The sequence below is a fragment of the Lepidochelys kempii genome, chromosome 1, assembly GCF_965140285.1.
Source record: "Lepidochelys kempii isolate rLepKem1 chromosome 1, rLepKem1.hap1, whole genome shotgun sequence".
NCBI classification, from domain to species: Eukaryota; Metazoa; Chordata; order Testudines; family Cheloniidae; genus Lepidochelys; species Lepidochelys kempii.
Window position 1 is genome coordinate 306068208 of NC_136380.1, and position 17085 is coordinate 306085292.

General features: G+C 39.8%; 1 protein-coding gene across 5 annotated transcripts in view; it reads left to right on the forward strand.

The window, feature by feature from the left end:
- The window catches only part of MET (MET proto-oncogene, receptor tyrosine kinase), a 118108-nt gene extending 101236 nt beyond the window's left edge, over positions 1–16872 (forward strand). For 4 of the 5 annotated variants that reach the window (XM_073328145.2, XM_073328152.2, XM_073328146.2 and 1 more), the window contains 9 exons: positions 178–334; positions 863–1003; positions 3368–3598; positions 6123–6203; positions 7354–7535; positions 10414–10523; positions 13196–13361; positions 14205–14341; positions 14453–16872. In XM_073328145.2, the coding sequence (XP_073184246.2) occupies positions 178–334; positions 863–1003; positions 3368–3598; positions 6123–6203; positions 7354–7535; positions 10414–10523; positions 13196–13361; positions 14205–14341; positions 14453–14663 (1416 nt within the window). In that variant the 3' untranslated portion in view covers positions 14664–16872. The remainder of the gene's footprint in view (positions 1–177; positions 335–862; positions 1004–3367; positions 3599–6122; positions 6204–7353; positions 7536–10413; positions 10524–13195; positions 13362–14204; positions 14342–14452) is intronic. The other variant, XM_073328149.2, reaches the window with a different exon arrangement.
- The last annotated feature ends 213 nt before the right edge of the window (positions 16873–17085 follow it).

Here is a 17085-nt window from a genome sequence, read left to right on the forward strand (position 1 = left end):
GTGTAAATTTATTACTCCAAACTTCTCTCCATGGTGGAGCCTTTCAGGCCAGGATTTAGCCCATAAAGGGTATTTCAGACTCACTGTTTCAGCGCTAATATGTATTCTATATTTTTGGTGGATTTTTTATTTTAAATCTTCACAGTATTACAATATCTTTTTCTTTATTTCTGTTAGTGGAAGCAAGAAGTTTTTTCAACGCTTATTGGGAAAGTGATGATTCTGCAAGATCAGAATTTCACAGGACTGATTGCTGGAGTTGTCTCAACCTCAGTGTTATTTTTATTGTTGTTGGGGGGTGTTCTATGGATGAAGAAGAAAAAACAAATTAAAGGTGCATCATTGCTAACTTCATGAAGTAATTTAAAAAATATGTGGGTTCTGTTAAAGCTTAAACTATTTTATGCACTGCCTACATGTAATGTAATATCCTTCTCATATACCCTGCCAGTAGAAATTGCAAAATATAGGCCCAATCTTCAGTTGCATTTCAACGCCTTTTTGGTGCCAGGGTTGTGTGAAGGGCCAGAGAGCAGATCTGGCCAGCTGACAATTTCCCTGAGGTCGGGGAGCTCTCAAGTGGGGCAGAACCCTAGCCATTCCTCTCCCCGTCAGTCTTGGCATAAGGGGCAGGAAGAGGGCATGGCTGGAGTGAACTGTACTTCATCTATACTCAACTGTTGTGGGGTCCCCTTGTGGGAGACGAAAACCAGCTGGTATAAATTAAAGCAGCCCCCAAGCGGCCCTAACTTTTGTTGAGGCTCAGGACAGCACATTTCCCTGAATTTCCCTGGTGGCCCCCCTTCTCAGCACAGCCAAAAACATGAATGTTTGACACTGTTTCTTTCAAACCCCCTTTCAGATCTGGGTAGTGATTTAGTTCGTTATGATGGAAGAGTGCACACTCCTCATTTGGATAGGCTTGTGAGCGCAAGGAGCGTAAGTCCAACTACAGAAATGGTTTCTAGTGACTCTGTAGACTACAGATCAACGTTGCTAGAAGGTGCGTCTCTGTTGTTAATCTGAGCAGACATTGCCATATTTTAACTTTCTTGTTTTTCAGCTATCTTCATATGACCACCTGTTTTGAACTATATCTTATTGCTCAATTTTTCATCAGACCTGTCTGTCTTTTGTTAGGGACCTTCACCTGGTTTTTTATAGAAAGTAGACTTCAGGGGTCTTTCACCATGTTAAACTGAGGGGTTTTTTTTAATTTTTACTATAAAATAGTCTGAGTGGCAAAAAGAGATGAGATTAGTGAACACATTGTAAAATCAGTGTAAAAAAATTAAAGAAAAAAGTACCATATTCCAAACCTTAATGAGGAGCTGTGGATTTATGATTTTTTCACTCTTATATGTTTATGTAGGTCTAGCAGGTAAAGGTGCAATTCTACTCCAGAAAGAGCCTGCAAGGGTAACATTAAGTATGTCTCAATGACTCCTACATCAGTTATGCTCACTTAAAAATGAAATTACATATATTCTGACTGCCCAACACTGCAACTCAACTGATGGTTCAAAAATCAAGCTGTATGATTAAGTCTGCTTATGTGGGTCTTTCTCAGTGTCTCCTGTCAAAGCTGTTCCACTTTGTACAAAATGCTTGAATAAGTCACTGGGCTGGAAACTAGCCTGATGGTTAGGGCATTCACCAGGCGAGATATACAGGAGAAATCGAGAAAGCCAGACCACAATAACTAGGGCACTCTCCTGTGATGTGGGAGACCTAAGTTCAGATTGCTGGTCTACATCAGGCAGAGTGGGGAACTGAAGGTGGGTCTCCCACATCCTTGGTGAGTGCCTTAACCACTGAGCTAAAGGTACCACCACCTCCCCCTCCAGCTGTTTGGTGAAGCTAGCCCTTAATTTCCTTTGCTTTTATGTTAAAAAAATGTCCAGAAATGGCACCAAACAGTCCATTAGGGGTCAAAGTAAATGCTTTGTTCAACTAGAAAATAATTTTTTGTGGACTTTTTTGACTTCGAAATTTTTCAGAATTTTCTAATTTGGTTTGGGTCAAACTGGTTTTTCCCCTCCCCCAATTTTTTTTTGAACTATCAGCAAACTGAAAAATAAGTTATTCACCCCGCTCTGTGCAGGACGTGTTTGCCATACTCTCCTACAAGGCTTCTTCATCTTCTTGACATAAAAGAAAGCTACAGCTTATTCCAAGAAAATCACAAGAACTAAATTAATATTGAATATGCCTTTGATATGCATATCAGTTACTGTAAGGAATAAAATGAAAAGAACACTGGAAAACTTTGAGGTACATTGGTAATAGCAATTAACATTATTTTACAAAACTGGAAAGACTCGCCTCAGTTGCGTAGTGATAATTGGATATATTCCCTCCTTGTGCAGCATAAATGCGAGGGATTTGTGTTTCTAAACATAACAGCATGAAGTTAGTATCTGGAATCTAATGAAAAATTTTAGCACTATCTGCATTTTATAATTTCATGTAACATATCTATGTCCAATTCCTTTTTTCTCTCTGATAAAATAGCCTCATCTGTTAGGGGTTTTCTCTGACCGTGGGCTAAATTCTGCTCATTGACTCTGCTGGAGTCATTCCATATGTAACTGAAAGTAAAATTTGGCTCTTTGATTCTATTATACAAATGTTTAAGAAACAATACCAAAAAAGTGAATGTTATATTGATTTAACCTATTCCCAAATCGTTTACTATGCTTAACTGAAACATTGTAATTGTTGTAATTTAAAATCCCTTGACAAATTGTTGGTTTTTTTCATGTTACACGAACTGTATTATCTTTGGAAGCTACAGGATATGACTCACCTTTAGGCATTTCCCTGGTTGAATATTGACCATTAGATAAATATAGCTTGTCACTGGCAATTTGGGAATTTAATGAAATGTCATGCAATTTAAAGTTGCCTACCAAATTACAATCTGACAATAACCCAAAGTTTTGTATTTTGCATCCTTTACTACTTCCTACTTGCATCTGTGTTCTTTTTCAGTTGTACTCCTATGGCTATATAGTCTAAATATACTACACACTTCTTTTTTTTTTACATTGGCTAGAAGTGGAAGGGCCTGGTACTGTTCCCTCTGACGTGAGTGGCAGTTTTGCCATTAACTTCAAAAGAAGCTGGGCTGGGCCCAGAGTAAATTTCTGTCTTCGGTGATGAAGTTTACATGAGCTTGGCAAGGCAGCTACATATATTTTTCTTTTCCCTTTTGTGACGGAGTATGTTGTAAAGCAGGCTAACTTCTAGACTGATTGAATATAACTGACTTTGCACAAGTTCCAGTTAAATACACCTCTTGATCTTTCATTGAGCACAGCAGGAAGCGTAAAAGAATTAAAATAATTTCTGTTATTACTTGCAGATCAGTTTCCAAATTTGTCTCAGAATGGCTCATGCAGACCAGTACAGTATCCTCACACAGACCTATCATCCAATCTGTCTAGTGGGGACTCGGATTTAGCCAGTCCACTGCTGCAAACTAATGTCCACATTGATATCAGTGCCTTAAATCCAGACCTGGTCAAAGAAGTTCAGCATGTAGTCATTGGTGCTGACAGCCTGATTGTGCATTTTAGTGAGATAATAGGAAGAGGTAAGTATTTCAACTCTTATCTTGCTAAATAACATTTTTGCACAGCCATTCATCATATTCCTTTCTGAAGGTAGCATCTTACATATCACTGAAAGATACTGCAATCATTTAACTAGAGACTTGCACACTTTGTTGTTTTTATAGGTTGACCACATTGCTTGTTCCAGGGACATCTTGCATCCCTCCATATGCACCCCAACCCCAACCTCCCTGTGTGCTACCCACCATCCCCCTCTATTTCATGGACTCCCTGCATTATCCCCCATGCCAGGGGCTCTGTCTCATCCTCCCGATTCCACCATCTGCCACATGGCATGGGCTCTGTGTCTACCATGTCCCTCTCCCGTCATTGCTCCCTTTCCCCCCATGCCAGGGGCTCTGTGTGCCCCTTATTCTCCCTTCCCCCTATAACAATGCCCCAGTTCTTCCCTTTAATGCCCGAGATTTTGTGTGCCTGACCCACCCCATCTCCTCCTTTCCCCCACACACCAGGGTCCCCCATTCTTCCTGACCCCCATGCCAAGGTCAATATATTTAGAGGTGTTCACTAATTTTGTGCACTTCAATATACCTGAGTGACTTAAGTGAAAGTTTGGGGTTTTCAGCACCTCTCAAAATCAGGCATAAAATGTCTCCAGTTGCACACACAAAAACTGAGGGGTAGAAAACCAGTGAACAATGATGGAAACTTGGCTGTAAACCATTTGTCCAATTTCTGTGGTGCAGGAAAATAGTCACAAATCAAATAAACAGGCACTGTACCCCCTCAGTGCATTATAGTTAGACTGGGAAGGATTGGGTTCTGAATTTGTAAATGTTGATTTCACCGTACCTCACAATATTTCTACTGATAATAATCAACATTTACAGATGAGCAAAGTAAGAAAAATGCTGCTTGAGAACTTAACAGAGTTTGATTTATGGATGTTTACATTGTATATTTTGACATGTGGCTATTGACAATGTGAGTTTTAATGGTTGTATAGCTTTAACTTTTTGAATCTCCAGGTCTGTCATTAAATAATTGTTGTCTGATGCCCCCATAATTTCCCACAACTGAAAATTAAAATTGATAAAAATAAAAAAGCTTAAAAATAAAATATTGATATCTGTTGAAATTATTTAAAAAAATTGAATTCTGCCAACCCTAGTTATAGATTATGTTTCCTATAGCAAGAGCAGGGCATTATTTTTCCCCAAACAAACATAAAAAAATCCCTTCATTTTTTTAAATATTGGAAAACTGCCAGAAAATGTCATTGATTTCATTTACTATGTCCCTACTTCATTTCATTCACTATATCCCCTTTTTTAAGGGGGCCAAAACCAGAAAAGGGCCAAAACCAGAAAAATTTAACTGACCCATACTTGAGGGTTTGCATAAAATGTGCCCAGTTTCCAAGATTGGGAAATTTTGGTTGCTTTTGCAAAACAGACTCCTGGCCAATTCCAGTTTGCAGGACTAAAGCCGCTTTTGGATTTGCCCAGAACTTGTGACTCTGGATCCTAAGTAGAATTCCTCAGCCTTATTTTCTGCACTGCTAATGCTTGAAAAACTGCTTCAGCTCTGTGACTACAAATGTTAATATTAACTTTAAATGATCTTTTACCTCTTGTGCCCAATGAATGTGCATTCATGATGTTGGCAGGCAAACCCTATCGTTAGATCTGTTTAAGAACATGCAACCTCATTGACTGGGATCCTCCAGAATATCTGTTTTTATATTAATAGTGATAAGTAAGTGTTCTCAGAAAATGCACAGCCCTGAAGCTCTAAGTTCTCTGTTGATCCACAGAGCAGGTTAGCATGGGCTGTGACTGGGGGTGCTTCTCCACACTGCCCCTTCCTTAACCCAAAAGCCCCTCTCCAGGGATGAGAGAGGATTTCAATCTACTCTACACACCTATTCATTTCTCTGCTGAGACTGCCAGCAAGAAGGCAAATTGTGATTATCATTTTTCGGTGACACACCATGTGGAAACTAGGGTCATGTTCCAAAGCCCATTGATGTCAATGGGAAGACTCCAATTGACTTTGGAGAGCTTTGAATCTGACCCGATGCAAGATGCCCAGCTTATTTCACAGAGACCTCTGATCATGCCCTACTGACTGGATTTTTAACTCATGAACTGCAGGTGAAATGCTCTGTTCCCCCTTATCATTCCCTTGAGCCATTCAGTCCCCTCCTCCAGAATACATCAAATAGCAGAGTATGGGGGGAAAGAAGGAATATTGTTTTTTTAAAATAGTCATTGCAAGAATATTAGGCAGTTGTGGAGCTAGCCTTTAGTCATTTATTTATTCTTTCCATCTAAATCAAGAAATATCAATTATGCTGGAAATAGAGCTTTAGCTTTATGTACTTGCTGCTTAATGTGTTATAAAGTATACATTGCAACAGTCTGAAATTAGAGTCTATTATGACTATGTTATAGCATAATTGCTAGTCAGTAAAGTAAAATGTAATATAAAGCTAATCTTACTTATTGAGATTGAGGTTAACCTTACTCATTCTTCACACAGGGCATTTTGGGTGTGTGTACCATGGGACATTGTTGGATAATGATGGCAGGAAAATTCATTGTGCTGTGAAGTCCTTGAACAGTGAGTTACATTTTTTAATAGTGAGATATCATCATAGCTCGTAAGGCAGCCAGAGTAACCCAAAATAGCAAATTGCTCTGTAGAGTTCCACTTTCACCTATAAAAGACTGACTTCAACTGCAACTACTATGAGCCTAATTCATCCCTGGGGTAATTCCACTGCTTTCAGTTCAGCTACAGAAGGGATAAATTTGGCTCTGTAAATTTGTTTGTCAAGGAGAACATTCACATCTTCTCCAAATACAAACACAGGCATAGGGAGAAGAGCTAGGGGAGGGCAAATAGCATTTTGCACACCATTAACTTGGCTTAGGTTTGGTTTTTATAAATGAAATTGAAAACCAGCAAAAGGAAGTTTGTACATAGTATAGTAATGATTCATTCCTGGCTTTATCTTCAGGCATTACTTTTTTAAAAAATGACTATAAAAAGGGAGGAATAAAAAATAATAAAGTATTTGAGAGAGACCGATATATCCAGATGATGGATTATTGAATATGTTCTATAACACAGCTTGCTTTGAACCTGACAGTGTTGAAAACTTACTGGACTATACTCTAAATATACATATTAGTATGCAGTTCAAACTGAGCCCAAGCCTGAAACACTCATACATGCTGGTAACTTTGACCTCAATGAAGCTATTCACATGAGTAGTTCATGAGCATGTTCATGAGTAAAGTCAAGCTTTATGGCAGTGGTTCTCAAACTTTTGTATTGGTGACTCCTTTCACACAGCAAGCCTCTGAACCTGACCAACTTTATTAATTAAAAACACGTTTTTAAATATTTAACACTATTATAAATGCTGGAGGCGAAGCAGAGTTTGGGGGTGGAGGCTGACAACTCATGACCCCCACGAAATAACCTCGTGATCCCCGGAGGGGTTACGACCCCCAGTTTGAGTACCCCTGCTTTATGGAATCAGGTCCACTGACTTCAATGTGAACCATGTGTCAAACTCCACAACCAGATTTGGATCATAGTTTCAACTATACCTCCCTGCTTGGGAAGGGGAAGAAAATGGCCCGTTTTCAAAATTATATCTATCCCCTCTAGTTTCTGGTAAGTTAGAATTTATTGCACTTTAGATGTATTGCAAATTGATCTCTCTCCCCCCCACCCCAACTCCCACTGCCGTATCTCTCAGGAATTACAGACCTGGAAGAAGTAGCTCAGTTTCTCAAAGAAGGGATCATCATGAAAGATTTCACTCATACCAATGTCCTGTCGCTACTGGGAATTTGCTTGCCCAGTGAGGGGTCTCCTTTGGTGGTGCTTCCGTATATGAAACATGGAGATCTTCGAAACTTCATTAGGAATGAGACTCATGTAAGTACATTATCAGATCTGTTAAATGGTGACGTTTGAGCACTCCCTATAACAGTATTATAGGTTACCAGATCTGACCACTACATTCTGTTTATAAAATGGCATTATTTTTGTATATTAACCACTGTTCTGAGAGTGCTATATTCTTTTTCAGAATATAGTCCCAAAACTCATTGACAATAAAGATTTACCATTGCCATCCATAAGCCCCTTGTTATAAACAAATTTGGTTTCTGAGATTAAAGTTGGTGTGCAAGACCATCCAGTGGTGTAAATTGGCACAGTTCCATTAACTTCAAGGGAGCTGTGCCAGTTTACACCCACTGCAGATCTGGCCCTGTGTGTTTGATGTAAAGGGACAATCGTATCTGGCTGCTATTATCAGTGCCATATTCACAACAAATTTCAGAGTAGTAGCCATGTTAGTCTGTATCCGCAAAAAGGAAAGGAGGACTTGTGGCACCTTAAAGACTGACAAATTTATTTGAGCATGAGCTTTCATGAGCTAGAGCTCACTTCATCGGAGAACTGTAGCTCATAAAAGCTCATGCTCAAATAAATTTGTTAGTCTCTAAGGTGCCACAAGTCCTCCTTTTCTTTTTACTCACAACAAAGTCTTTGTGATTTTTTTTTAAAAAAAATGAAAAAACAGAGCAATGGTTGGTACTAGTTCAAGTCTCTCAAATTTGCACTAAGAGTACAAGTTAGTAGAATGTGTTTTAGCGCTTTTACCAAGTATAAGATAATGGACCTGATTCTCCATTCTGTTAAGGCTCCTTTACACGGCTCTGGTGCATTTTTGCTCACTTATAGCAGTGTAAAGGAGCCTTTGGGTAACTGAGGCTGTATATATGTAGCAAGATACAGTTAGTAAATAGTCAGTTCACTTAGTAAATATTCAGTTAAACAAATGATGTGCAAGAATGGTAAGCTCTTTGGGGCAGAGACTGTCTGGTTGCTCTGTGTTTATACAGCAGCTAGCACAGTGCAGTCCTGGTCCGTGTTTGGGGCTCTTAGGGGATACAAATGATAATATAATAAAGAAACAAAAGCCAGTGGAACAGTGTTGTTTCACAGAAAGAACTGTCCAGAGCAAGCTTAACCTCATAGAAACCTGGAGGGTGTTATAGTTGTATAATAAATAGTCATGCAACCAGATACAGAATTTACACATTGGTATTAAACTTCTGAGTCTATGTAATTTCTGATTGAATAAATTGGATTGCTGGCCTTGGGCATCAGGTCTGCCTAGGCAATATGTTCAGACTAGACTCAAAATAACAACTGTGACAGTCCTGGCTGAGCCCCCCTAGTGGATGGTCACCAGTCTGCTGCATCAGTCCCAACCTTTGGATCCCACATACTTTGAGGCCTGCAGGGTCTGGGCAGTGTCCAGACACTGTTGCTAGGCCTGGTCTTCAAGGCACACTCCCAGAGTGCATACTCCCCATCTGGCACCCTCCTTGAGATGTGGGACCCTGCAGTTCAACTGCCTTAGGCCCTGAAACCAGTGCTGAACCCCCAAGCCTTCCCAGTCATTTATTCAGACTCCGCCCAGAGCTCTACCCCCATGGGCACGCTGGTGCATAGTTTAACTCCTTGTGAACACATGGCAGGTAAAGTAGGGAACACAGGCTTTGCACAGGAACTTCTTTAACACACACACTTTACTCTCAACACAGAAGCAATACTCCTGTAGGCAAATGTAGGCAAAACAACATCTTGAAGACACCCCTCCATCCCAAGTCCTTGTCATTCCTGAGTGGTGTTGGGATTTGGTCAGTTGGCATTGGCATTGGGGAAATGCCAGATCCTACTGCCCCCACTCCTCCAGCTATGTCATGTTTCTCAGGTTGGAATGACTCTCCTTGCTTGGAGAGCATGTCATTTTAAAAGCTGCATGTGAAGCCTTTTCTCTTTCTGCCCTTCCAGTGGGTATTTTCCATGCTCCAACCCCCACTGGAATTGCTGAGGCAGAGTCATTACAAGTCAGTGGTTGTGTCAGAGCAACCCCATTGTTCTGCCAGGGCTGACCTATTCAGTTGTCAATGGGCCTGTTTCAGTCTCCCAGCCTTAGTCGGTTCCTGCCCCCAAAACAGAGGTTCTAATCCACACTGAAGGTTGCAATCATAATTGTTGTTCGGAAAACAGAAAAGAATTCATAAATTGATACAGTCACTGTGACAGGGAACAAAAGATTGTAGTGACTGTGCGGGTGATATTGGAAGTGAGTATGTAAAGAGAATGGGCCAAATGCTGTTCTCTTACTGATGTGAACTTTAAATTTAATCTGCTACCTGGGGATTCCTGGTGTAGAGTTGGCATAGTAACTACATGTGACCCCAGCCCCAGCATTGAGGCTGGTAAGGCCAAGTGTGAGTCCTCTGCACTCTGGTGACCTCCAGTTGCTGGGATGATCCTTTGGGACAATGGCAGCCAGGTGTAATTTTGTGCAGCCTACAGGCTGCTTGAAATTATACTGGGGGTCAAACTGGCCCCCTGCCAGCCTTTGCCTAACCCATCCCCTTGGTACTGCACTGAGCTTGACTAGGCCAGGGGTTCTGGTCCATTATATTATATATTCCATGAATCCACAGACGGGAAGTTTTGTTGGTTTTACTTGCTGCTTCTTATGTTGTCTTCCTATCAAGATAAAAGTTATGTTTAGCTTCTATTAGCTGGAGCCTGATCTAAGCTTGTACCTGGTTTCATTGCCAACTTCTGCCTCTCACTGGGAGTTTTTAATACAAATTGAAGGCAGGATACAAAGCCCCAAAACATTATGGTCATAGCAAAAGATGGCCAACTGCATTCCCAATCAGTACTCCCCATAATTTACTATATCCTATTAACGATTGTAAATGTCCATGTTTTACAGAACCCAACAGTTAAAGATTTGATTGGATTTGGCCTTCAAGTAGCAAAAGGTATGAAATACCTTGCAAGCAAAAAGTTTGTCCATAGAGATTTGGCTGCAAGAAATTGTATGTAAGTACAATAATCTAATTCCATGCCACATTATCACATTATTGTGGGGAGAGTAACCCTGTGGTAAATGTAAAGCTTCCTGGACTATATACTGCAGCAGAAATGTATTTTTATGTTATACTGATACTATTAAGCTCACATAAAAATGAGCTGCTTTAGCCTGCTAAAGATTTACGGTTACACATATGCATGAGCCTAATTCAGTTGGCTCTAGACTGTTCTCAATGGTAGCAGATGACAGAACGAGGAGTAATGGTCTCAAGTTGCAGTGGGGGAGGTTTAGATTGGATATTAGGAAAAACTTTTTCACTAAGAGGGTGGTGAAACACTGGAATGCGTTACCTAGGGAGGTGGTAGAATCTCCTTCCTTAGAGGTTTTTAAGGTCAGGCTTGACAAAGCCCTGGCTGGGATGATTTAACTGGGAATTGGTCCTGCTTCGAGCAGGGGGTTGGACTAGATGACCTTCTGGGGTCCCTTCCAACCCTGATATTCTATGATTCTATGTTTTGTGCAGGCAGAAGGAAAAGGAAAGGGAGGATGGCAGCTCTCAAGGTTGAGCTGCCAGAGAATTAAAAAGGACTCCTATGAGGGAATTTAAACTGCGTTGTCTCAACTTGCCTTTTTTAACGCTGTGCTTTCACCCAGGCTACTCATAAACTGCCTTTCTATGCTGCCTCACCTGGCAGTAAGGAGGTAAATGTGGTGAAACTTTGTGGAACACAAAATGGGGAAAACAAAGAAACAGTAACAATGAGACTGCTTGACAGTGGGTCTTTCATTGCACGGACTTGACATCATTTTGGCTTGATTCTGCACAAAAGGGCATGAAACAAAATTATGCAAAGAATCTTATTAGTGTCTGGGTGACCAGACAACTTAGTTCGCACAATGACTGACATAGTACTTGCCCATGTTATGCTGATTCATCACCTACAGTAGGAATTAATGTACTACAGTATTAATCATTGGAATTTACTTTTTGTACGTGTGAGGAAGTGGAGCCCTGGTAGCAAAAAGGTTATTCACCCTTGCTATATAATATTTTTAAATGTGGCTGCTGTGGAAAGCCTCTCCTAATTCAGTTACTCTGCAGATCCAGGGATTTGTAATGAGTGAGGGGTTACATATTTTTCAGGCTTTTTATGAACAAAGGAATTGCCAGACTGGATCAGACCCAATGGTCCATCTACTACAGTGTTCTCTCTCTGGTGCCAGATACTTCAGAGGAATATACAAGAAACCCCACTTTCGGCAGATATGGGATAATTTGCCCGATGAAGGTCTCATCCCAATCACTAATAATTAGAGATTGGTTCAAGCACTGAGCATGGGGTTTAATGTCTCTTCCAATACTCCTTCTTTAGCATTATCTATTAGAATTCTTTGGATGTTTTTGTTATCCCTATAAATGTTCAATCCCTCTTTGAATCTTACTAGCAAGATCCCTCAATGATATCATGTGGCAATGAGTTCCACTGTCTAAGTAATCATGTGTTGTGTGAAAAATAATTTCTTTTGATCAGTTTTTAATTTGCCATGGTTCAGTTTTACCTTGTTCTTTATGAGGAAGAAAGAACAGAACTTCCTCTGTTACATGCATTAGTTTACATACTTCTATTTTGTTACCTCTTATAGGACTCCTTCTTAGGCAAACAATCTCAAGTTTACTCCAAAAATTTATTTTAGTTACAGTGTAAGGGCTAAAATGTCTCCCTTCATCCAGGTGGCTGGGTGTGGTACAGGATTGTCCTATTGGGGCTTGGGTGGAAACATCCTTCTTCCTCGGATGCAACATGGCTGTTACTGTCGCCTTGAGGTTGCACTAGTTACTGCCACTCATCCACCTCCATTTCACACAGGGTAATGGCCAGTGACTCTTCTCAGCAGCTGGTGGGTCCACCTTCACCCCAAATCCTTCCCTACCCCAAGCCCTGCTTTATGGATAACCTGGGAGCCCACATAGAGCTGGGTTTCACAGCACACAGGAAACATTAACCTCCTGTGTGGGCTCCCAAATGCTGCCTTCCCACCCAATAAAACCACAGCAATAATAATGTGTCTGGGACCTTCCAAAGCCAGGAAGGAAGGGGGAAGGATTTGCCCTACGGGCCTTTTTCCATCTAGTATTACTTATCTATTAAATAACAAAAATACACCAACCAATGGATCAGCTCTGTGTATTTCAATATGTACACCTAATACTGCCTTTGCTATGGACTATCATCAAATCTGAACAATTAGTGTGATAAAGAGGAATTGTCTTGTCTAAACTATTAGTGAATGGGAAAGGTGGTATCTCAATATGAAAACTAGTAGATTTCCAGGTAGATGGAAGAAGAAGCAACTATATAAGAAATAATTCAGCATTCACTGTCTGGATGTACAGGGCAGTATTAGAGACCTTTTTTATGATACAACTGTTTTTAAAGAATTGTAATTTGAATGATCAGGGCAATAGCAGTAATATTTCTGAGTTCATTCAATTTGTTAAATGGATATCACATGTCTTTTGTTTCAATTTAGCATGAGTTAATAGACGCAAGATAGAGTGCTGGCTTCAAAAGTTACGGTCTCAAACACACAAGTCACTTATTATAATTTAGAGAATATTCACAGTCATTGTAAATCCTGTCTGCTCAGCTACAGATAATAATTTTTGTCATTTTCATAGGCTGGATGAAAAATTCACTGTCAAGGTGGCTGATTTTGGTCTTGCTAGAGATGTCTATGATAAAGAATACTACAGTGTGCACAATAAAACAGGAGCTAAACTGCCAGTGAAATGGATGGCTTTAGAAAGTTTGCAAACTCAGAAGTTCACTACAAAATCAGATGTGGTAATGTACAGACTATCTATGTATATTTATATGTACCTCATTTAAAAACACCTCTAGAAATACCACCAAAGGCATCTTTATGGCATTTGATTAATGCACTAAGACTATATGTCCAAGCCAAGACTAGGGTGGAATCCTAATCTAGCTCACAAAAGAATATGAAATTGGTGTTATCCAAGTGCACAGGAGATATCTGTGCTCATCACAAAGCGACAGCAGTTTGGCATGTTTTGTCAGTTGCTCCTCAGGAAAGAAATGGAGGCCTAATCACAGTCCCAGTAAAACGGAGGATAAATCTGTCACTGAAATTACTGAGAGCAGGATTAGTTCCTAGGTCTGCAACTATAGAAAACACAAAGTTAGCTTTCACATTCTTAACAGATAACACCTCTTGAAGAGGCTTTATTTGCTTTATAAATACTTTGACCATTGCGACCAAACGTTACCTGGCTACATATGAAGAAAAAAAGTTACTAGCTGAAGTCACTAGTTGGCTGCATCACTTTGTATTTTAGCCTAAATTCAATTCAGATTCAGATTAGTCTGATGTATAGAATTTCAGCCATTTGTATTCTCCAGTATGTATTTATATGGCATTAGCCCAGTCCTCAGCTGCTGTAAATTGACCTCAAAGGAGCTCTGCCAATTTCACCTTACTTAGTTTAGTTTCTCTCCTTCTAGTTTAAGTGGTTCCTCAATTGTTTGCAGCATTATAGGCTGCATGCAGTAAAATAGCTTGTTTCACAGGGAAAATGGATATGATCAAATCTGTCAGACCATATTCTACAAGTGGAGTTCAGAACCTTCTCTCCCCTGTGATTTACTATTGGTTTGTTTTATTAGTGGTCCTTTGGTGTGTTGTTGTGGGAACTTATGACAAGAGGAGCACCGCCCTACCCAGACGTGAATTCTTTTGATATAACTGTTTACTTGTTACAAGGAAGAAGGCTACTGCAACCGGAATACTGCCCTGATCCACTGTAAGTAAATAGATTGCAACATATCCTGCAAACGTTATTGATTCTGGGTTGTTGGGTTTATTTTACATATTTCATAGATGAGCACTTACTGTATTTTTATTTCAATGGCAGGTATGAAGTCATGCTAAAGTGTTGGCATCCAAAACCTGAAATGCGCCCAGCATTTTCTGAACTGGTTTCTAATATATCAACAATCTTCTCCACTTTTATCGGCGAGCATTATGTTCATGTCAGTGCTACATATGTCAATGTGAAATGCGTTGCTCCCTATCCTTCTCTTTTGTCATCACAAGATAACAGAGACAGGGATGTGGATACATGACCAGGTCTGTCTACAATACAATGCCAGAGAGAAATCCATTAGTAGTAGTATGAACAAAAGTAAATGTTTTGTCCACTACTTTTTCACTGCCCAGTTTTTGTGAAAACACTGTTGCACATGTTTGATGTTGTCCAAACTGCACTGTTGATGAGATATGTTGTTTATAGCTATGGGATTCTACACACTACAGTGGTAAATCCCAAATATTTGGGACGGCTGTATCTATTTACCAGACTACATCTACCACCATCTAGTGCTAATACCCACCAGCTCTCATTCATTTGTGAAATGAATGTGCTCACCATTTGCAGCCTGGGTTTTATTGTAGTTTACAGCATGTACAGCAGAATGAGGGGTGAGCAGCAGGGATGTACAGAGACTCATGATTAATGCAAAGACGGGAAAAGCTAGAGTACCAATCGCTCAAGCCTGATGTACCATTCCTGTTGCATGTGCTATTGGGCAATGGGCAGTGCAGTAACGGTTTTCACACAAAGACCAGGCCAGATAATGAGAATTCCAAAACTGTACAATGTCTCCTGTTGTATAAAGTAGACTCTACCTTTGTTCTTTGTTTGGCCATTATATCAATAAGGTTCCTTAGAGCCAGTCTCATGGCAAGTTTCTAAAATGATAGTCAACATTCCAAAATGCCATGAAATAAAATGAGTATGTCAGCTTTTGAGGAGCAGTATATTTATGCTGTACATAAAATGTAAGGGAACACACCCGGAAAAAAGCTATCTCAATGTTAATGTCACTATCATTCCAAAACTCAGTCGCTCCTTTGAGAAATAATTTGTATGTACAGATTTCTTACTGAAAATTGTGAGGCTTCTCTTCTGTCAATAAAGTGCTTTAATTGTTCCATGAGAGTAAAAATTTAAGGAATCCATATTAACCAGTAGGCTAAAGCCTATGATGCAGCAGTTTTGGAAGCACCATTTGGAGAGGTAGTCAAGTAAACAGTGGACCAGTAACAGTGCGAGGAGCCAAGTGACCCTGAGGAGCTGGTATGACCGCATGTTTAGTAGCTGCAACTCTGCCAGCCAGCCACGCAAAGGAGCTGCAGCATAGTGTGTGTAAGTGGTTGAGAAGAGATGCTGAGCCAGCTGAGGAAAGCCAACAAGGCTGCAATGTGGTGGGATTGCTGCCATCCTTTGCATGCCAGTACTGAAGGATTAAGAAAATTGAACAAAAGAAGAAACATTTTTTAGCACCCATAGTTGCTCCTTGAGTTAATCCAGCCCAGTGAGTTATGATACACAGTATATTCCTAAATCATGACCAGAAGTGATTTTCAAAAGAGATACTAATTAAAGTTTTTGTTATGTAGGGAAGAGTACTGTAGCTTTAGGGCAAGCATCATGTGTCATTTATGTTCCTGTGGAATTCTGTGCATATTACTGTATAGCTTGTTTGGTGTAGGATATAACTGGTTGTTAGTTTAAACACTTAAAGTATTCTATTTTTATAAAAAAAAAAGTTTATTTTTAATGACATATACCAGGTTTGGTCAGGCCACAAAATACTGCACTGTGAATGTTTCAGAAAATGTATGTCAACGTTGGAGTCATACATTGTAGTGAGGTTAAAAATGACTATGTAAATATTAAGGAGGAAAAGAACTAATTGATACTCCACCCTAACTATAATATAACCATTGCTGGAAGTCAAACACTTTAATATGTGCAAGGTGAGGTAGTGTTTAGAAAGGACCTGATTATGAGGAAGATTCATTGTTCTTGAGGAAGAGTGTTACAACGGAAAGGTTTCTAATGAGGGTGGGCAAACTACAAGCTGATAATACTGTATTGTATTACACCACCACTTTCATTTCAGATGCAAACATTTCATGTGTGCTAAGAGCACTACTAACTGTAAACTGCTAAAGGACAAAAGATTTTACTGCAGGAAAAAGAATCATCTCTACAGTCATTACAATGGCTAAGAAAGTTTATGACACAAAGATTTGGGGAGGATACTCCAAAGCCGTACATCCATGCTTGAGGAAGGCTGCAATGTGAAAAAAAAAACATTTTTACTATTTATGAATTTTGCTTAATATAGTTAATGTTGTGTCTGGGACACCTGTAAGAGTATATGATTCTGGTAAGGATTTGATGTTTGTCAATTCATGCATTTGCAAATGAGCTGAATGGTACTTATGGAGATAGTTGTTGGTGTGACCTAATAAAAGTTATTAAAATGAAGTATCGTAACATTCTGTGTGCTGATAATTCATGGTACTACTATTTGTATTTGACTGTTAAGCTGACATAGGCCTTTATATTCCCTTCCACTAACATGAACAGGGGGATCGGAAACTTGTGGAACTGGACTGAGGGAGCAGATGGGAGGGAACAGTTTAGACACACAAAAACATAGGGATTGCCACAGTGGATCAGACAATGGTCCGTGT